The sequence below is a fragment of the Phalacrocorax carbo genome, chromosome 3, assembly GCF_963921805.1.
Source record: "Phalacrocorax carbo chromosome 3, bPhaCar2.1, whole genome shotgun sequence".
NCBI classification, from domain to species: domain Eukaryota; kingdom Metazoa; phylum Chordata; class Aves; order Suliformes; family Phalacrocoracidae; genus Phalacrocorax; species Phalacrocorax carbo.
The window spans coordinates 106,357,500-106,380,369 of record NC_087515.1 but is presented as its reverse complement, the minus strand read 5'-3'; the positions used below and the strand labels follow the sequence as shown (position 1 = coordinate 106,380,369).

General features: G+C 41.5%; 1 protein-coding gene across 1 annotated transcript; it reads left to right on the top strand.

Moving 5' to 3' along the window:
* The first annotated feature begins 15,585 nt into the window (after positions 1-15,585).
* Positions 15,586-21,952, top strand: CLN8 (CLN8 transmembrane ER and ERGIC protein). The gene is made up of 3 exons (XM_064447956.1): positions 15,586-15,816; positions 17,180-17,849; positions 18,258-21,952. The coding sequence occupies exons 2-3, from the start codon at positions 17,307-17,309 to the stop codon at positions 18,570-18,572; spliced, it is 858 nt and encodes a 285-aa protein (XP_064304026.1). The 5' UTR covers positions 15,586-15,816; positions 17,180-17,306; the 3' UTR covers positions 18,573-21,952.
* The last annotated feature ends 918 nt before the right edge of the window (positions 21,953-22,870 follow it).

Here is a 22,870-nt window from a genome sequence, read left to right as displayed (position 1 = left end):
TCTTTCCTAAATAAAGTGTATATTCAAACCGCGCGTTGTTCTATTTCATAGATAAGTTGCCTGCAGCATGCATTCAAATGAGAGAAATCACAAGCACGTCTACTTGTTTTTCCACATGATAGGTGTACACCCATGGCTTAGCTTAAGGAAAACTCCATAATGTCAATTGATAAATGCATACATACATGAGACAAAAATACTGCGATGTTGAAAAGAACTGATACCATTTTTCATTTACCTGGGAAAAGCCATGTCGTCTTATTAAAGAAACCCTCTAACTCATCATCAATGCTTAATTTAGAATATACTTATTAAAATGAACTAACACACACAGTAAACAAAATAGCTGAGAGGTGTTAGGGAAACCTGTGGTAGAAAAACAAGTGGCTGGCAAACAATGCTTTCACAGAGTCTAAGTAGACATTCAATCTTCAAAAATAAATATTTTGTAACATTATCTTATTTTGCACATTTACTAAATCACAACAAAGAAACTGAAAATCATGTCTCCTTTAGACATAGCAATGAACATAATAAAAATTTTTAACTATAGTATGAAAGCAAGATTGAGTAATAAAGCATTGAAGTGCAACACTGACAAGGGTGTGAAATCTCTGGTTTAAAGTAATGTTGCACTTGTTTTCTACCAGCTTTCAGGTTTAATATGAACAAACAAGTTTCATATATAGAAACTCCTCCCAAACTCAAAAATAAAATTTCTTTTCTACTCTTCCTTTTCTTTTTCTGATTCTTTTCTACAGCATTTCTAGAAACAGAAATATTAAATAGCACTTATCCCTGCAGTGAGGTACTCCACAATAAACATTGTTCACATATTTAAAATTTATATTTGTTTATTGTTCCCAAAAAGACATTTATAGGTTTTTTTTTCCAGAAACTATTTTGTCTCTTCTCTTTTTAAGTTTTTTCTGTCCCCTTTGCAGAGCCTTGTAATGTACTGAACAGACAAGGTGTTCAACACTACACATTAAACATTTTCCTGACAGTCTGATGACTCTACCACATTATCTGCGCTCTGCTCACTACCTCTGTCCTCTCATCTATACTCTCCTCAAATATTGACACTGGTCTTCATACACAGAAATATTTGTATTTTAAGTACCCTCCAATGCAAAATGTCCTTGGGTTTTACAGGGCATTTTTTTTTGTCCTCTACTTCAGGCAGTTGTGAAAAGCATGATGTAAATCATCTGTGGCACAGCCTTCACAGTCCTCAGATGGTGCTTAATGATTGCACAGCAGCTCATAAAACAGGGCACATAAATGTTTTTATGGCTATGGACTTCTATGGTCTCAGTTCCATATTTCTTCCCAAATTTAGTACATTTCTGCTGAGTTAGCTTCTGATCTCTTTTCCCATCCTATTGCACATCTGGCAAGAGGTCTGAGCTAAAAGCAGATAGGGCATCAAGCCATTTGTTCCTTCAGGGTTGTCAGCCCCTGGAGAAACATCACTCAGCTGTTGTGAAGTGCTAAATAAGAAATACAAGTAAGGCCTCACTTGTTGTCTACCTTAAATTTTGCTCTTCTTGTGAAGAAGGAGCTCTTTTAAGCATTAATTTTAGAAGATTTAAGATTTAGCTGCAAAAGATTCCCTTCAGACCATCTCAAGCTGTTATCCTGTCAGCAGGAAAGCAAACATGCTACCAACTGAGCTGTCATAGCCAGCTCTGAGAAGTCAATTTTCAAGCCACTCTCTCCATTTTTTAAAGTAGTCTTATGCAACCTAACCTGTCGAGTGTGAGCAGGCCAAAACACAGGAAAGGAATACCAGGGGGAAGGATTAAAAGGCTACGGCAAGGAGGTGGTGGGAGAAGGACACCTAGGGGCACTCACGTGGCTTTGGATAAAGGGCCTTGTAAGAGAAAAGGTTGGTAGTTTGGCAACAGAGGTTTGGGGATGGGGCACAGGGAAGGGAAGGTGTTGTAGCAGGGAAAAGAGATTGAGAATGTGTTACTTTGCAGCAGCACAAGAGTGGAGAAGTGGACACTGAAGTGAGGTGAGAGGGATTTGAGAATTAGGCTTGAGGGTATTGCAAAATGGAAGAAGGGAGTAGATGTGACAGGAGTATTTATTAGACAAGCCTGATGACACTGATCGTTGTCAATACCCTCCCCGTGCACACAGAAGCACACTCCCAACGCCTTCTTCCTGGGCAAGCAGCTACTGACAGTGCAATGGTGCACAGTAACATATGTTTGCAGTAGCAGATTAGCTGTCCTTTCTGTTGAGAAACCACTGTTCAGCAACAGCTAAAACTGGTTTATTCCAGAATGAATGTTTTCTGTTGAGCGGCTGTTGCACTGTAGATGGCTAACTGTTCACAGGAGTCTAGTGGTGGTAGCCTGATGTTGGTGAGCTGAAGACCCTCATGACCCACCCAGTTATTTAAATTGCCATCTGTAAATTTAGTTGTAATTTCTATCTAAAAGTACCTGCATTCCTACCACCTGGAGTCTTCTGGGCAAGACTCACACCAAACTTAAACCAGCATGCTGCCTCACATTTTTCTGCCCTCCCTAGCTGTTTCTACATCATCACAGCCCAGCTTTTTTGATATGGTTCTGGCACATCACGTCACACTTGTTTCTGTGGTTCATTTGCCTTCATTAGTCTAATTTCTGCCTATGACCTGCTTTCCTGAAAACAGATTTCAGTTAATACTATCTTACAAAAGCAAGTTTTTTTAAACATAAGATCTTCTTTTTAATAAAATAGCTATACTATGTTTTCTTGTCCAGAAATGTTGACAGTACTTAGAAGTGTAGTTTAATGGTTTTATTTAAAAATATGTGCATGTATAAAGGCTCTTTTCTCTACAAATAGATACCTTCTGCTGCCTATTTGCATGTAGGTAAGTAAGACCCTCCATATTGTGTCAAACCAAAGGTCCTTCAATAATGTTTTAAGTTCACTGTCTTGTGTTTTAGGAATAGACTAGCAGAGCTCACAAAGCCAATCACAGCTCTAGAATTGTTTAAAAATCTATCAGTTCTCAACTACAACATCTCAGTTAAAAACTGTGCCCAGGTGAAGAGGCTTAACACCTACTTACGAGCCCAATGGGAATGCCAACTGGACACACAAACAGGCATGCAATGAATTAGTGGGAGATCAACAGGTTGATCACATGGGGAATGCCTGCACAGTTACCCTAGTCAGAAGTAAGACTATGAGTCCAGGCATGAAGAACATAGGACATACCTCCACGACAGTGTTCAGGAAACAGAAAGGTAGAAAGAAATCTTTGTGTGAAAACAGGGGGGTAGAAAATAGAAATAACATTTTCACAGTATTTTCCTGTATGTTGCTGGTAAAACCACTACTAGAATACTGTGTCTAAAGGGATAAAGATTCAAAAAAATTATAGATGAAAACTACAAGCCTTGTTATAGATTGCTTAATCATCCTAAAAGCTTGATCTATTTAAATGATCAAAGATTAAAGGCCCCTTGATCACAATTTATAAATGCCAAATCTAGCTGTTGAAGGTATAATGAGATTCAGTGGCTGGGAGATGAACCTAAACTAATTCAGACCATAAATAATGCTCTCATTAGTTATCTGTGTGCATGCTAACTGTTGAAATAATCTATCAAAGATTGCCCATCACTAAAAAGAATTAAATCAACATTGGTTTTCTTTTTGATAGACATGCTTTAATTCAGCAACATCTATTGGCTTGAAGCAAATTAATTAATGGATGTCCAGTGGCCTGTGTTACTCAAAAGGCTGGAGTAAATAATTGTAAGGCCTGTAATAATCACTGAGTTCTTTAATTTATCCACTGCAAATAATAACCTCATAGCTTGGTTATGTGTTGCAAGGCTTATGTCTTGATTTGTTTAGCCAAATCACAATATCAAGATATGCTTTGCAGAGGATATCTCCTTCCTCTCGCAGCCAGCAACAACCCTAAAACTGACCATTGGAACACATCCTGTCCTCTAAATCATATTGCCGTGTTTGTCAACAAGCCCTTACAGAGGTCACACTGGGATCAAATAGGGATATTTTCACCGGCACCGTTGTCCAAAAGGATTACAAAGGTGACATTATTTGGGGCTGTAACTATACACAGAGAGATGTCCCATGATGGTTTTATTACTATTGCACCTTTTAAAATGTATTGCAGCGCAGCCTGAGAACAATGTGCTCATTTGTCAAGATAATATACATCTAAGCGTGCCTCCTGTTAAGCTCACAGTCAGGCATTTTCAAAGCCTAATCATCACTTTGCCTTATTTTTGGCTGGGGATGATTCACTTAACCTCTCTGTGACTGTGTGTCAAATGGCAATAATAATCTGCTTTCTGGGGGCTTGGGAGCATTAGGTAGCATTATGTAGTGTGCTGTAACTTGAAGTTACATCTCAGTATTTCAGAGAGATCAGCATAGTGAACTGCCTTTCACCCATGTAAGTGATGACTGTGTGTCATCCAAGACAACTCGGCTTTAGTCTGAGGAAGGGACATTTCTTAGAGGTGAAGGAATATCCCGTTCTTATACACCAAACAATATATTGAAGCTCTGGGAATTGGACAAAAGCATTGGCATGGCTCACCACACTTATGTGGTGAGTCACCATACCATAATGTTTATAGGGACTACTTTCAGCAGTAAGATTTCACCCAACACTTTTATTACAATTTCCTGTTTCTCTTTCGTTAGTTACTTGCTAGCAGCTACTGGCCTCACATCTGGCACATACAGGTAATAAGAATTGTAGTTTCAGGGAGGAGACTGTTTCAATTTGCTGCTAGTTTTAGCGAAACAACATGCTATTTTGCATTTGGTGCAATGTTGGTGTTTTTTTCCTGCCAATTATAGCCACATCACACACTGGCCTGACTTAATGTCTATGGTGTACAGATTTGCTCGAGGATTTCTCTTTTGTAAATCACTTATGCTGGTTTTGCTACCATTAAAGGATGATGCTTTATGAATCTTTTGCATATTAAATTGTGCCAAATGGCAGTCGTGGAAGTCACCACTAATTGTGGAGAGCCAGACAATGGGCACAGGTCCTCCAGCTCCAGGCTATGTCAGCTAGAAAGCCTTTATGGCTCTCCTGCCAGACGATACAGTTCCCTCCCAGTTGTTAGCTGAGCTGCTTGCAGAAGTGTTCCTTACCTACATGGAGCTAAATGTGACAGGTCAGAAAAAGGTTATTGTTCAAAGAAGCCCAGCTTGCTGTGATGGTGTATAAGCAGCTCAGGAGCAGATTAGAAGGGGTAGCAAGCTGTTGGATGGATGGTGGGTGAGAAGAGAGGTGTTCAACTGAAGACAACAGCTCCCACTAGTACAGCCAGATCTTGGAATGAACATGTGCCCCAGTCTTAGCTTTGCTTGTGTGGGGTCCTGACCCTGGGACTGCACTAATGTCAAGGGTCTGTGGAAGAGGGGAATGCCACAATGAGGCCAAGGCGAGGGGCAGAACTAGGTGAAGACTTGGTAGTCATGCCTTGCTTAGCCCCGCAGCCACAGCTGTGCAGACTCCGATGATATGTCTCTGCCACTCCCTATACTGCTTATCACCTGCCAGAAAATTAGGCCTAAACTTATGTCAGGAGCCCAGACAGTTTCTAACAGAACACCCTGAGGGAAGTATTTAAACCGAATCAAGAAACTGTCACTCACTCGCAACTAAACACTAGTCACAAGCAGAACTCGTGGTTGAGGGTTTAGTTGTGTTGCTCTTTTAAATTATAGAAGCACGAACATTTTTGCTGAACCGTGAGGCCTTCCTTCCTCTTTCCCCTCATTTATCTACTTTATCTACCCAAACAGCCCCTGTTCAGCTCCAGAAGTTGTAGTAGGGTGTGCTGCGGTGATTAAGCCTCTGGGTACAAAGATATGTAGGGATTAGGAGCTTCACAACAGCTCCAGTGTATAAAATTGGAGAATGGGAGCAACTTGGTAGAGTTCCTTCGCAGCTGGCTTAAGACCCCCATCACCTTTGACCTTGCCACGGACTGCTGGACCACTGAATAAGTTGTATCCTTCTTCCTCCGATTTCATGTATCTTGCTCTGCCAATTTTTGTCTTATTATGTATTGAGCTTACTATACAGGTTAAAGCAACTTGCTTAAGGACAGTGGAAAATGTAATAAAATTGTGCTATATGTTAACCACCTGGCGTCTCATCAGTGAAGCGCATTAATAAACAGAAACTGTCACTCTCCGGATAATAATCTGGGAATGGTATATGACAGCTTGATTTCTCATCTCTTTAAAATAAGGAGCACAATAGGAAGTAGGATTTTCCTCTGGCAGCTCCTACCTATCCCAATCTCATCTGCATATCTCCCCATTAATGCTGAATTTTAATTTGCCCATCGAGCACTCTAAAGCTCCCTTCTTTGTTCATATTCAATCACTTCTAAAGACACTGGCCTTCACCACAGTTGTAACTTCTGTTATGCAGCAGTACCACTCTAATTAGTACTTGAATTCATTCCTCACTGTTACTTTGGAAGAAGCTGGAGGTATTTTCTCATTTCCATTCTTCAGCTCGTTCATGAAAAATTCACCTTCTGTGATAGATGAGGAGTTTGCGAGACATAGTAACTCAAGTCACAAAAACTTAATTTAATAGATTGCACTTAAGTGATTGGTTGCTAGGGCCAATGTATTCACTTCCTTCATGCTGCTTCCAGCTACCACTGCCAGCTCTGTATTGAATACAACGAGGAGAATGGGGAATGTATACCTACTTAAATGGGGTAAAATAAGAAGTGTGTATTCCAGCTTCAGGTGAAGTTGGTGTTTTGTTACTTACTGCTGTTACAATATGTTATTGATGATCAGATTTCCTCAGAAATCTGTCATTCTGAAGTACTCACAGTACGTTTTTGTCTTTGCGTTTATCCTCTTCAGCAGTGGTAACGATTAATCTGATTCTCTTGTCATGCAGTTTTAAATCCAGTGACTTCAGCAGAATGAAACTATAACCCTAGCAAATAGAAATCTATTGCTTGTCAGCGCAGAGACCCTTTATATGTGCTGAAGGGCTGAATGCTCAGCAAACTCTCCTAAAATGATTTCATGACCACACCTGCTATCGCCTTGGTAGTCAGTCTGATTTCTCATAGTGTAGGTAAATTTAGGTTTCATTTTATAGGGAAAAGTGAGCTCACTGCTGCAGAAAGACCTTAAGAGAGGTTTCATTCTGCACAGCCATTTCACCCCTTTCTGTTCCTGAGCTGGAAAAGTATTTCCTGATGGATCTTTTATTTGTCCTTTAGGAAACCTGGAATTGGCTCAAGACCAAATCAGAATTAGAATTACTTGGCAGCTAAAACCTAGTTTCTGGTAATAGCCTATCGGTTGGAGATGCTGGAACAGCAGAGATCCTGTCTCCTTATAATAGAGGTGTTGACTAACTAATTGGATTCTTCTGCCTTCAGTTTGTTGTCTTTTTTTCAGACATTTACTTCATTTGGATTCCTGAAATAGAAGATATTCCTGACACATGGGGGTTTTGGCTATCTTTTTCAAATAACTGGCAAAGAATTAGGGCCATTGATTTCTGTAGTTTGTGCAAGCAGGTATCACCATTCTGTCAATTCACAAAATTAGCAACTTCAGTAGGAAGTTCAGTCTAGACTGCCACCCTTGTAGAAAAAAATGGATTCTGTTTACAGTGAAGACCTCTACTATAACTTTCAGTGGGGCTTTTCCCTTATTAACATAATTGATTGCAAAATAATGCCTTAGAAGATATAAGAAGACTAAGAATCAGTTAAAACAAGCATTTATAGAATGGGGATCCCTTTTTCAAGAACAAGAAAACCAGGCTGACTTCACAGTTAGGGAAGTTGTCGAGTTCAACACAGATGAGAAGATAGCAACTAGTAAGAAGTTAATAATTACACTGAGGCCTGCTTTATTCAGGAGACTGTATCAGTGTAAAACTTCAAAAATTATGCAGAATATATTCTAATTTTCCTTGTGCTGTATTTTCAAATGCCTAAGTCTTCCAAAATAAAAGGATGCAGCAAACAGTAACCAACACTCATCTCTGACGTGCTGTGTTCACCTAGTAAACAGATATAGCATTGTGCTGTAGCATTATAATTTTCAAATAAAAGAGGGTGGGTATGTAACTGTAGCATAGCTTAGCCTGCAGACCACTGGCTCCTTCCATAGCCCACTGGTCACCTGTGTGGCTATGCTGCAGCCTAACGCTTTGAATGTGAGGAAATATTTGTACACAGTTTTAACAGATTACAGTCTCAGTCCACAAAGATTTATTCATGTTTTTAACTGTGAGAAATCCCACTGAAATCTTTACAAAGTTGGATGTGAACTTTTCTGAGAACTAGGCTTGAAAAGCCTGTTCGTGCTTCTGAGTAGCCATTACTAATCGCAAAATCAAATTGCTTTGAGAGAAGCAAGGCAAAGGAAACTTGTTTCCTGTGATTTTTTTGCCATAACTTTCTCTCATTCTTCTGTAACATATTACTCCTGGATGTCTTGCATAGTCATTGACAACTTGCAGAGTGAGCTGCCCATGTGGCTGCATCTGGCCAGGTACTGTTGGTTTTGGGCTGTCTGTGATAACTGATGGGCCTGTAGCCAAACAGGATAGAGAACTATTGTTTTGTGGTGCAACCTTTCTTCTCATGGGGGTACTAATCAGGACCTCCTTTCTACTGATTTTTATGAAACTTTTAAGAACACATTTACTTTGGATGAAACTGGCCAACTGGTTCAAAAGGTACCATGAAAACCTCCTGTGGGCTGATGCACAAATGGTAAGATTACATAAAACCTTATTTCCTTTAATTTTTATCATTTGTTGATTGTGTGTTTTCTTTAATCTCCTTAAAATACTCTAAAGGCTACTAAAATGGGTTATATCCATAACCTGTTATGATTTATTTCAGTGGGGTTTAGATTAAGCTTGCAAGAAATAGAATAGAATAACCTGGCATAGAATTCTCTGCCACATTTCTCTCTCTTCTCACCCTTGAAATATATTCTTTCCCCTCTGTGGATATGACTTTTGTGAATGGAAGGCCTTAACTTTTACTCTTCATACTAAACTACCTGATGAACCTATTGTAGTATGCAAGAGTCTAGTGAAATAGTGTAAAGGCCAGTTTACATTTTACTGAAAGTGAATATTCAGGAAGGATGGAATAGACGAAATGGAAAAAGCCTGCACAGGGCCTGACCATGAATTGGTATAAATCAGTTCAGTGGTCATGTGCTGGATGATGCCCTCTGTTTCAGCACACCACAGAGTTGCTATAATGCAGTACACAGCAGACTGTGATGAAAACTCTAGGCTCATTTAACACTGGTAGATTTGTGGCAGACATCAAATGCTTGACTCTTGAGCACTGCATATGAAGCTAGCTTTGGAGAGAAAGGAAGTATCAGGAAGTTTTTTCAGCACCAGAGGCTTAGTTAAATTACAAACTGTATTAACTATTAAAAAAGACTGGATAACTGCTATTTACTTACATTAAAATGGGTTTGTAGAATGTATTTTTGGGAATTCCTGAAGTAAATGGTTAGAATCTTCTTATTCTAAATAAATGTAAATAGACTACATAAAAAAGGATTTCCATCTTTTGCAAGTCTAGAATAACCTGCCATGAAAGAAGCTCACTCTCAGCTCCTATTTTAAACACCTTACGTTTCTCCCAACCATCCCTAGCAATATGTTTTGACAAACTTAATTTTTATTTTGATTTGTTCTCCATTTCTAGTATTAATTGTCACCTTATAGTGTCATCAGTACTGCACAGTACTGCAACTTGTGAAATACCTGAATGTCTCCACCTGGATGAAGCTGAAAACAGGAAAATAGCTTGTTCCCTTCCACCCTATTTACTGCTTATGGACTGCATATTCCACGAAGTCATTTAAGATGTTGAGAACTTTGCCAATATGATGGATTTGCTATCATTTTACTGAAATCCCCCAAAGTAAACTTATTAGATTACTGACTGAGACCACAGAAATGTTCCCGGTTTCTGCCCAATATTGCCAAGCAGCAATTGTAAGGTCCTTGACTTAATCTCAGATAGTTTCCATAGGAACTGTTTGAAACACTACAAATACAACTGAAGATGGTCTGAGGTGGTAATCTGGCATCAAACCCCTGGTTTGATCATCATTTTGCCTAATGGCAAAGTCTCTAGTTTCTATTCAGGTGAGACTAGCTGGAGCTAAATAAAACTCCAGAATGATAAGCATATATGCCATAAGACAGACACAGGATTTTCATTTGATTCCTGAATAGGAACTGGAGGTACCTGTGTGAGAGAGGAGAAGGAAGGACTAGAGATTCTGGGTAAACCTGAAACACCAGTTAGACTAACCTTCATGACTACAGCTGTGAAGCAAGAGCCTAACTACTACGGCAGAATAACTTGTTCCAGTGAACATTGTTAAGACATGTAGCTTGGTGAGGGTGAAATAAAAAGCTTCAACTGCAAACCCAAGCTTGTATCATCACGTCACACTAGTTACCTGAAGCCAACCAGAAGCAACTGAGGAACTTACATCCAGGACTGGATACAGTCGGTATTATTCTTATTTATTATCTCTACGGGGTAAAAGAAGTGGTATAGTGTCACCAGTGACACTGGGCACTAGGAGGTGAAAATCCTCAGGGAGGAACATAGAGTGGCATTTGACTGGCCAGGGCTCTAACAGAATTACGGAGGAGAGAGAGAAAAAAAATTATGATGAGATATATTTAAGCAGTGATTCAAGACATGTTTATGGTATGCGGAACATAAAGACAAGGTTGCAAAATGAAAAGAGAATGAGAAGGCTTTGGAGTGAAGTGTGAGCTTAAGGAGACAAGTGAAGCAGCAATGCCTTGTGCCTTGCAGATTAATTGCAGGGCTAGTGGGAGAAAGAAGTTGAGATTTAGAGAAATTCTTGAGATAAATGGTTGGACCAAGCAGGAGAGAGCTTGAGAGTGTCTTGTGTCAAAATAGAAATAAATTAGGATCAGAAGAAAAAAGGGTAGGATATCTTGCCTTGAATGGAAGTAAAAGAATGAGAGGGGAGGAAATACTGAAGGAATAATTGCCCAAAGGCTGTACTTGGTGAGGTCCCATTAAGCAGTGGACAGGGAACGGCCAGACATCACAGGGTCAGCATGGGTATGATAAACATGCTGAACTGTGTCTACACCAGATAGAGATTTTTTTAGTGAGACTGGGATATACGACACTATTCAACAGCAGTTGTACACCTCCAGCATTTTCATAAAATGTTCTTATAGTAGAGAGAAATGGGGGATAATCTTGAGTGGGACTGAGCAAAGAATCTCTGGTTCTTCTACATTATTTTAATTACCTGGAAAGATTCAAGCAGGCAGAAACAGCCAGTTTCATTGCTGCTATTTTTCCCACAACTGGTAGCTCAAAGTCTGGATGCTCAGAGTATTTGATTTTTTTTTTAAATTTTGGCAGTATCAGTTGATTCAAGGCAACTATTATCACTATCTGTTCTGGAGCATAAGGAGTTGATCAACTCATTTAAATAGAAAGAGTTTGTAGCAACTAGTGATGATCTCCAAGTACTGAGGAAAGCAAATCAGCCTGGGTAGATGAATATGTTATGCAACGTAAAGACTTTCTGAATCCTTGGCACACATGAAAGCCTTGTAATACAGGTTTTCTGAAAGAAGTCAAGCATGCTTCCTACCAGCTGAGAGGAAAAATGCCTTAACCAAGCATGTTCAAAGTGCTCCTTGGAATAACTGTAGTTTGCATGTAGGTATACTGCCTAACTACTTGTTGGACAAGAATCAGGAGACCTCTGAGAGTATGTGTAAATCATTAACAAAGCGAGATTATACATTTGTTATTGCCACAGACTTCCCTGAGGCAGGCATGTAGTAAACGTCCCACAGACCTGAAGCAAAGCTCCCACAATTAGTAGAACAACTCCAATAGATTTGAACGCAGACTGCAGATTAGTAGGTGGTGAAGGAGCAAATTTCAGTTTATAAAAAGAATTCAAGAAGCATGTCACTGAAAATATATGATTACATGACAGGTCAGCACAATTTGTGCGTCTATGCATGGATCTGTGTCTATAAATGTGCAAGCTTTTCTAAAACTTTGGAAAGAGAGGGCTAAAACCTTTTGAGAAGTCAACAAGGTCTTGACTTTTAAAGTCACAGTAGACTTTTCATCCTTTACTAGGAAGATTACCGACTCAGGTTTTAATTATGCTTATAGGACTTAGTCCAACATACAGTACCACTGACTACAAGTTTTTGGTACTCTGGAATTAAAAAAAAAATTAATAAAGATAACCTAAGGCAGTAACTTGAGTTCCTTCATATGCTACTCAGAGGATGAGAGCGAGCTATCAAATGATCAGAGATCAGCCTCATCAGGCAGGACTCCTTTCAACCTCCATCCTTCTGCTGCTGCCACAGACAATTTCTGGCTACTTCACCATCACGCCATGTCTCCTGCAGACAGAAACTCCCCTCTGTTGCCACAACAAGAGGCAGAATTCAGGGTGGCTTATTCTGGACTTTTTGCCCCTACATGTCCAAGGCAAATCTTTACAGGATAAACAGTTGTCTGCAATGGATGGATTAATTGGTTAATGGAAATGAAATTCCTTTCTCAACCCACCCCTAAAACACATTTCTTAACCCACTGCCAATGGCAACAGAAGCACCAGTTGGGTATATTCTTTATTCCCCCCACACATACACGCAAGCACTCACACATGCCCTGCAACCTCTGCACAGACTGCAGGCTCTCCTCTCACTGAAGGTCTCGCTGGTTGGCCTTGTGTCCTCCATACTCATCCCCTAAGCCTCTGCTTTTAAGGTGCTCTCACATCACTGTGGGGTATTAGTCTGCCTCTAAAAGTAGAGGGAGCAGGAGAAGGACTTGGGATTGTGGCACTCCGATTTGGGGAATGAAGGAAAAAAAGTTATAAAAATGAAGACATTTTTAATTATCAGCTATCTGTATATTAGTAAATACAACAGAGGAGCTACTGCTTCATTACTACATGCAATATTCAATTATTAGTATGCTACCTGGAAGAAGTTTGGCCTGTGCCAGTTAGCACTTTTCTAGACAGTTCCTGGCTCCCATTTGAAGCAGGAGTGTGGTCAAAATACCTTCTGAAGCCACCATTTCTATGGATGTTTTTGGAGATAGAGTGTGCCAAAATCATATTCAATGGGCAGCTGATATGTAGCCACCCCATTTTAAAGTAAAAGGCAGCTCCCACATGGAGGATTGCACAGATGTAACCACTGAGGCAACTAAAACACAGATATTGTAAAGGACAAAAAAATCAGTTTCAGTTCTTGACTGCGGGCAAGCACTACTGAACCAGTATAAAAAGGCTCTTAGCTACAAGGGGCAGATCAACCAGACTGCAGACAAGGTCTCTGCCTGGAGGTGCTCTTTGCTTTTCCAGCCGTGGCAGTCTGAAGATGTTGAGAAGGTCTTCCAAAATCGAGAAAGTGCAGATAGTCAGGAAATCTAGCTTTGGACAGGGCATGCTGTAGCATCCAACCAGAATGGCTGTAAAAGGGAGAACTGAATATGACATACTATGGAAGGTGAGCTGCACTGCAGGAAGAACTATTTTGAAATACTTGAAGTGATCATAATTACCATAATGAGGCACCTATTAAACAGTTGTCACTAAGTATGGTTGTCCTATCAGTAGATTCAGAAAGTAACACTAAACTATTACATCATGGCTATGGCTGGTAGTAATTAAAAAATGAGATTTTACTTGAGGAGGCAAGAAAGGCAGCAAAGAGAAGGAAAATCCCCAAGAAAGACAACAGCCTATCTGTGATCTTGTTTTTCACAGTACGATCACAGTTCCTTATATGTAAGTAAAAAAATTTCCTGCCTCAAGGTGTTACAATTTAAAGGAATTCTTTAAAGACAGCTATGGGAAAAATAATATTGGGGGAGCTAAAACACATGCCCTTGGTGCATCAGCCCCATCATGTTACTTGGGACAGCAATTTCTTCCAACAGTAGCTCACCCAGCTTTTGCTTGTTCAGCTTTCTCATCCTTTTTATGTCATCCAGGACAGGTCTGGCATCTGTTAGGGAACAGAGGTCATTAAATGAATACCTACCACCAGCTAGGAAGCAATTCTCAAGTGACAGCTCCTCCTATTCTTCTGCTTGGTACCTCTCAGGCCCTATAGCCCTTTTTCCCCTTCAGAGTTAGTAAATGGCTCTGACCATATCCCAAAGTTTTGCAAACAGCTTACTCTCACTTTTGTGCAAAGATTAATCTTTCTGTCTACAAGACCAACTTGTTAGCCCATGTCATTAGGATCTCTGTCACTTAACAAAGAGTGAGTTTTTTGCACGAAATGAGTATTCTGAGATTTCTGGCCCTGCATTTACTGCTGAGGCTGGGCCTCCCGGGCAGAGATGAGGTTACTGGTAGTGAAGTGGCTGGTGTGCTTTGGTGTGTGACTCACCACAGTGGCACACAGGTAATGTCAGGGTATGTGGGCAAGGCTTCAGCCAAACCCTGGCGTCTCTTGGGGCTGTCTGTGGAGGAGCTCGGAGGGAAGGTGTAATGCCTCACACCCAGCACGTCAAAAGCAGACACAAGCAGGAGATTTTGTTTCCAGACGTTTCCCATAAACAGCTGAGGCAGGCTGCCCGTATCTAAACTACTGAGGTGGCATATGAACAGATCTTATTTTTCACAGAGCTTGGTGGGAGTGTGTCCGTCAGGGACATGGTTATCACGTTAGCAATTAAAAGCACATGCACAAATTGCCTCCTGCCCAGTTATCCGGCTACTGTGGCAGGACCCAGTTTTCCAGAGGGAATGGTGGCACTTCCCTCTCCCAGTCTGGAAACCGAGCACCTGTCAGACTTCCAGGACTGACTTCCCAGCTCAGGCCTCTCACCACAGGCAGACCCATCTTAGGATTTTGGCTGTTCCAGGCCAATCTTTGTGTAAGAGAAGTTGTGGCTTGCTTTTTTTTGAAACTGTTTTTTGGAACCACGTGATCCATGATGGGACTGAGCTTTTCCCTGGCAAAACCCGCAGGCAGTGCCAGTCACGCCTGTCGGAGCCAAGTGAACTCCCAGGCATGGAACTGCAGCCGAGCCCAGCCGGGTTTCAGCCGACATCCCCAGGGGATGCTCACAAGGTCCAGCCGGGCTGAGTCACTGGGATGACAGCATCAATTTCCACAAGTATGGAGAGAATCATGCAGCAGAACTCCATGACATCCATTTAATAATTTAATGTCTTTGACGAAATTGGAAAATTACAGGTAAAGGTACTAGCTATGGCATCTCTGCTACTTCTTTTTTTTATTATTATTGTTGAACAGGTACGTGTTAAATATTATTCACTTTCCAGGGGCGGTGATGAGCCTGCTGTCAGGTGAAGAAAACCACCTTGTAAACAAGGCTCCCTTCTAGCCGGGCGTAGGGCGCGAACCCCCCCCCCCCGGCCTGCCCCAGTGGTGCAGCCGCGCCCCCCCTCTCCGGGCGCCCTGTGGTTCGTGGCGACGGCCCGGCGCGCGGCGGGTGGTGGCGGCGTGTGGCGCATGCGCAGAGGGCGTACGGCGCCTGCCCGGCTGAGGGCGGGGGCTGAGGGAAGGCGGCGGGCCGCGCTTCCCGGGTACCATCGGGTCGGGCCGGGCCGGGCCGGGCCGGACTGGACTGGACTGGGAGGTCCCGGGAGGCCGGTGAGGCGGCTCGGTGCCCGGGGCAGTCCCGGAGCCGTCCCGGAGCCGTCCCGGAGCCAGGAAGGACCGGCCCACCATTGCGGGCAGCGCTGTTGGTGAGAAGCGGGGGGTGTGAGCGGGGTGTGTGGCCTGGGCCCAGGCCCCGGCTCTGCGTGAGGGGCTCGGCGGGGTGGGGGTTGCTGTTGCCGCCGCCGGGTTTGGGGGGCGGGGGGGAGCTGCGGGGGCCCTGCTGCAGCCAGGGCTTGCCGCAGCGGGTCGCGCTGTTCAGGGCCTGTTCGTGCCATCGAGTTAGTGTGTTTCACCCCCTTTTTCTGCCGGGAGATGTGGGCAGCGTGGGGCTGCTGGGACCCCACCTTCTCCTCCGTCTTTTGGGGCCGTGGGGCCTTGGGCTGGGGCCTGAAGCTCGCCCTCCACCCTCCCCTCCGGTGTCCCCCCCCAGTGTCCCCCCCAGGTGCCCCTTGGAGGGGGGCACCTGCGGGCAGAGGCCAGGGTGAGCAGGTCCCTACGGGGTCTGGGTTGCGGTGGTGGCATTGGCCGCACGGTGGAGTGAGGCGGGAGCACCTCGCCAGGGGCTCAGCCCTCGGTAGTCCTTGTGACTTGTTCAGCTAGCTCCCACCGAACTCCCAAACGCGTTGCGGTGCTGAGCATTTACAGGCTGTGGTGGGTCTAGTGGTTGTGCTGGTATCGCCTAAATCGCTCATAAAATGAGCTGGTATTCAAATATTTCAGTATTTCCTGGCTTTTCCCTCCCCACAGATCTTTGTTTTTGAGCTATGGTGTGTTCGGGAAGTTTCAGCTAACTTGAGGCACTTAGTACTGGGCTGCTCAGTTAATTACGCTAATGTTGTTAATAATACTTATTAATGTTGTTTGTCTGCATTCCATATTCTTCTTGCATTTTTGGAATACGTTTTCTGTTGTAAAGTCGTTTAAAATTCAGAAACCGATTGCAAAGTCTTGGTTTGAAATATGATCCTGAAAGCCCTTTTCTGTGTGAGTGGTCCTGGATTAAGTTTTTTGTAGTTTTATGTCCCGGATTTGTATTTGAGGTTCGGAGTTGTACCCAAAGCTGTAGGAAGTGGTAGAAAAATCAGTGAGGGAAAAGCAGGGGAGTAGAATAATGGGGTAGGAGAATAACTGCGCACTGTTGAAATACAAGTTGCATAAGTAAGAAACCAGGGTTTGCTTCCTGTATTTTCTTTTCCTATTTCTTGCCTTCCTACTTCGCCCTCTTCAGCTTTTGTTTCAGTGCATTACTTAGTACTAGTACAGAGTTTGCAGGCCAGTTAATTTTAAACATATCGCTTAACTCTGTCTGTCTACCTGTCTTTGAGATGACTGTGCCTGACGGCAACAGGACCAAAGTCATAACTGCAGTGGAATTGAGTTCTCTATGGTTTAGCAGCTACAGATATGGATGACTTAAAAATTAACTTAATTTTTTTCTCCTTGTTCCAGATGGAAACGAAGAGTTCATGGTTTCTGGTTTGTGTAATAGCAGAGGCTGAATAGGCATAAAGGAGGCGGTAGTGCAGGCGAGAAGTGTCAAGCCCCTTGCCAGCCTTTGCTCTGTAAAAAAGAAGAAATGAATCCTACAAATGATGAGCCAGCGTTCGGGACCATTTTTGACTGGGACTATCTCTTATGGGAAGTTCGTTTGACATTTTTAGCTGTTGGTTTTTTCATCTACTTTGGAGTATTTCTTCTGTCTCACTGGTTGTCTTCGTGGAAGAGTACCACTTACCGTGCCTTGCATGGAAAGGAGAAGGTGTTTTGGAATATGACGGTCACACGTGGTATATTTGGACTTCAGAGTTGTGTTGCGGGGTTATGGGCTTTGCTCATAGATCCTGTTTTTCATGCTGACAAAGTGTATTCACAGCAAAAGTGGAGTTGGTTTAACTGCTTAATAGCTGCTGGATTTTTCTTGCTTGAAAATGCAGCTGTTCACATCTCCAACATTATTTTTAGAACATTTGATGTGTTCTTGGTAGCTCATCACTTGCTTGCTTTTGGTGGCTTGGCTGGTCTAGTAATTAATGTGAAATCTGGACATTATCTGCCTTTGATGGGAATATTGCTGGAGATGACTACTCCTTCGTCATGCATTTCCTGGATACTTCTAAAGGTAAGAACGTGATCATTTTCAAATTATGTTTGTGACGGTTTTTGTGCATCTCACTTGTCCGTCGGTAATATGTGTGTGCTTTGTCTAGATAGCTTTTCAGCAAAACTCTGTTCATTTAACTGATACCTGTGTTATTCTGATACCTGCTTTTGTCATGATGATATTTCTGTAGTCCTCCATATAGGTTTCTGTGTGGTGCTGTGTGGATGTGGGTGATGAGATGGTATAGATTCATTCTGAGTTTGGGATGCCATGTGCATGTGGAATATCATAGCTCTACATGGAAAAAAATGCCTGAGACCGTGTTTATGTAAAAGCTGGATACTTATTAGTTCTACAGATTCCTTAGTTCCTTTTCTTGAAGTAACAATCTCACTTCTACATTACTTTCTGTTCTTGTTTTTCTAGGCTGGCTGGGCTAATACCTTTTTCTGGAAGGCAAACCAGTGGGTGATGATCCACCTGTTTCACTGCCGCATAATTCTTACTTACCACATGTGGTGGGTGTGTATTTTCAATTGGAATTCTGTGATGGAAAATCTGGGATTTATTCATTTTATTGTTTTATTCTCGGGATTATTTGCTGTTACGCTAATACTTAACCCATACTGGACGTACAAAAAAACTCGGCAACTTCTCAGCCCAACTGACTGGAACTTTGAAAATAAAGCAGTGGAAAATGGAAAATCAAATGGTAAAACACATCAAAAGAAGAGGATATAACGCTGAAACAGCTGTTCCCTAGTAGGAAAGCAGAAGAGCACAATGTGAAGTAGTTCTTTACCCATGAACTAGAAGCTTTTGCAAGAAGCTCATTAACACAATGATTCCTTGCTGGTAGTATTCTGTATGCATCAGAATTATTTAAAAGCATTGTTTGTGTTTTATATGTGCATACACATAAGATCTTCAACCTCTTAGTTACAAATTATGCCAGCAGTTTTGTCCGGTTGGACAATACTTCATGATTTTTTAGTGACATGCTCTCTAATGGTGTCCTTTGTCCTAATGCTTCAGAGTGGCTTTACAGTTAATTTGTCTACTAAGCTCAGCTTGAATCAAGTTTAGCTTGAATCCTATTTCATGCATGTCAGAGATACTGATACTAGAAACTATGTTAAGTTGTTTATTAAGATCAATTATGACCCAAGTTAGGTATGAATGGGTACCTAGTTCTTGTGTGCCATTAAATCATTCCAAGTGGCTGAATTGTTCAGTGGTAGAATGCAGTCATGGCTGGGTTTGGGGGGTTTTTTTGGTTGGGTCTTCTATCTTTTTTTTTTTTGTTGTTGTTCTTTTAAGTGCACTTGAGGAGGAGGAAGATATTTGTTTGAGTGTTCGCTGTCAAAGTGAGTTGTAGTTTCCAGGTTGCCCTCAGTATCGGAGCAGTTCATGTCCACCACAAACATGCATGTGGGGATGCAGTCATTCGTTATACCGGAGGTCTAGCTAGGTAATCACAGTGGTCCCTTCTGGACTTCAAATCCATGACATGCAAGAGGCAACAACAGAACGTTTGGCTCTGTTTCATCCTTGAAAAGATTGCTGGTTGGTAAAATTATTTTCTATGTAGGTCCCACATGACTGGTCATGCAGCTATTTTCATTAGTGCTCCTGTTATTGTTCCTCTTATTTTTGGAAATGCTTTTAGTTACAGAGGGTTTTAGAATCTGAGTTGACTCCTCTGTGGAGGAAAGCCTGCATCACCACCTTCAATTCAGTTGTCCTTCTAATATTTTTATTTGATTTTGTGTGTTCTTCACAGTGATGCTAACAGTCCTTTGCACTTCATCTGCTGCATCACTAAATCTTTCCTTGACCTAAGGAATAGGGTTGCTTTTTAGATAGGATCTTGGCAAATTGTGGTGGATGTTCTCCCACTAATAGGATTGGTTTGACAGTTCCTGGATGGAATCTTGGACAGTGGACGGAGGTATAAAGATTGTGACAGAAGAGTGACGCCTAGTGGCAGGAGAAAGACAAAGATATTAATTAGTTTTGGGCACTGAACTAGTGAGATAAAAAGTCTGTCATTTGAAACTTTGTTCTGTAGTGTGACATGACTGCTACACAGATCTGTTTTCCAAAGTAATAAGACTGTGCAAACCCAAGCTGTTAAGAATTTTAGGTCAAGGCATGTATTAGAAGCTTTTTGTACTGATCTGTGGTGGAGCATATTGTTTAAATGTGTAAAGGAAGCACTGTTTGGTGTAAACAACCCAATTTTATTAATTTTTTTGTGGGAATGTCTTTGATTTTGTTCTGAGTGAAGGAAGGAAGCTTGTGGTCAGGTTGCTGTGTTCCCTAATTCACTTTGTGTGAGCGCAGAGTTGAAGAGCTGCTCTATGAGAGAGGAAACTTATTACTATTAGGTCATAAACGTATAGCCAGATCTTGCTGATAGCGATGAAGTGGTGAATATCTGAAACTGCCCATTCAAAACTAGGCTGAGAGGGTCACAGTAATTTTACACAGCAACCTTATCTGGTATCGTGCTGGTATTCATTGGAGAAAATCTAAATTTTGTGCTACCTTCTTGTTTCTAAGCAGGCCAGAACGAGGCTGCAGTGTTTTGGCAGTGTCACCTGTCTGGATGCCATCCTATAGAAAAAAGGGCTCCCTAAAACTTGAAATTACGTACCTCTCCCATGGGGTTTTGTGTGGGAGAGTAATGTTAAAAGTACTTTAGCAGAAAGCAGAGGGGCGAATTCCTCGGAAGCGGAACCCAAATATGCAATCCAAATGAGTATCTTGCAGAATCCAAACCTCACTTGCAGAAGTTGCAGTAGGGAGGGAGGAGGAGAAGTTGCCAGATACCGAAATGATGATTTGCTCTATGCAGCTTAAACCTTAAAAGTTTGGATTCGATAAAACAAGGTGGTAATTACAAAAATCCCAGCTACAGAATTCTGAAGAATCTGAACAGAAAATGGAAGTGTTGGAAGAGAGGTGAGTTTGGGCCAAATGTGTAATTCTTGTAGTGGCTGGCTAAAGAATCTGAAGTTTCTATGTGCTAAAATAAAAGAATATGGAGGGTTGGGGTTAGTAGTGAATTTGGGACTGAAAAAAGAGATGAGGTGTGGTCCAAGCAGACAGGTGGATACTTGTGTCAGTGGCACCAGACTTCTGAAGCTTAATATTTTGTATTATTAACTTTTGTAATGTTAATAAGTGGATTTTAAATATTTCATTAAAAGTATTTTTATCATAATAAGGCAATCTTTTCAGTATGCGTATTAATGTGAGTTTTTTCATGCAAAGACTGTTATGGCATATCTCATCTTTTGTGTGTCTTAATTACATAATTAATAATACCTAAGAGCACCTGTTAACCTAAGCACTGCTAGATCTGCTAGAGCAAGAGAGCTGTGCAATAAAGCAAATAACAGCACTCATTTTATTTCTGTTGGTTTGGGGGGTGAGGAGATTTACAGTCTAGCTAGAAATATAACAGGACATAAAAATGAAGACAACCTTTCTTCTTCATCTGGATGGCCTAGAGTTGCAGTTACCAGTTCTGTTACACAGCCTGTTTTTGGTGGTTTTTGGTTGTTTTTTTCCCCCCCTCTATACTTCAGTGTTTTCTTTGCTGCCTTACGGCTGTTCCCTTCAAGAGGATTTTCTGGTTTATGATTGTGGATGACTGTCTCATTGCTCTGAAACAAGACTGAAAAAGTTCTTTAACAGAGGGTTTAGTTGTAAAAGAAGTTAGACACCAAAGTGCTGCTTTTCAACCCAAAGGTAGACTAGCCATAGTTTGGTATAAACTTTGTTAATGTGAAACTAATTGGTCCTGATGGGCTTCTCTTACAAGGCCTCATCTGCAATTTTATGTAGAAAAATTCACAGTCAGCTTCAGTAGTGGCTGGATCAGGTCACAGGGTGTGCTGCTGCCATGATTTGGAGAACTCTAGCATAGTATGGATTTGGGTTAATTTTTTGTTTGCCTGGGTGGCTGTTGAAGACCTCACCCTGCTTTCTTGTTGGGCAAGCTTATTCAAGGTATGCTGTTTGTCACCTTTCTGGCCGAAGTTACACAAAAAACCCAAGAAACTATGATGGGGGTGTTTGGGGTGGGTTTTGGTGTTTTTTGTTTTGTTGGTTTTTTTGGGGGGGGTGGGGGGGTGGGGATGGAGGTTGGGGGTTGTTTTGGAGCGATGGGGGGGTAGTTGTTGTCAAGAAAAATGTGTGATCTAAGGCACCCTGGCAAGGCATCTGGTTCTTGGTGCCTTCATACAGTGTTCCTCAAGCACAGTTTGTATTGGCCTCCATTTATGTCCCATCTTAGATTTTTTTCCAAAACCTGTCATCATTTCCCCTCCCACCCAACAATTTTTCTGAGAGATTTACTTGCAGTATTGGTCATCTGTGATGTCTCTGTCTAATAGTTTACAGGACATACTGTTGGGCCCTTCTTCCACTAAATAGCCATGTCCAAATCTTTCAGGGGTTTTTGGTTTTTCCTCGTAACACCGAATTAAATATTGATGTCACATACAGTTATAAGATACCTTTCTTAACCTCAGGGAGACTCCCACTTAAAGTGAATTTAGAAGTGTTAAGCAAATTCAAGTCTGCTCTTGTACAATATAACTTTTGTTGAATGGTGCAGCTTCTTTACACTGTGTACATAAATAAAAGTATTTTATTGAATAATTGTCTATGTGAGTTTCATTTACTGATTAAAATAATGCTTGTTATTTTTTACTTGCTATTTGTAGCTTAAACAGTTTTTGCAGTGCATGCACCAAAAAGGTGACTTGTTTATTTTGAAATATACTGTTAAACTTGAAGGTAATGTCATATCCATGGAACTAGCTATAAAACATTGTAAACTAATGTCCCTTCAGCAGCACTTAACATATTAACATGAGCATGTTTAATTACATGACTAAAACACAAGAAGCTGTGCTACATGTAAGTATGTATTAAAAAGGGTTAAAAAGCATCACTTGGAAATGACCCTTCTGGCTGTGTATTTGAAGCGTGATGTCTGTTTCTGCATTAGTCTTTTAACTGTG

What these genes read in the sequence shown, in the direction of transcription:
- CLN8 (XM_064447956.1), top strand. Translation starts at nt 17,307, where the DNA reads ATGAATCCTACAAATGATGAGCCAGCGTTCGGGACCATTTTTGACTGG. An exon ending in TTTCCTGGATACTTCTAAAG is followed by an intron (nt 17,850 to 18,257) that starts GTAAGAACGTGA and finishes TTGTTTTTCTAG; the next exon opens with GCTGGCTGGGCTAATACCTT.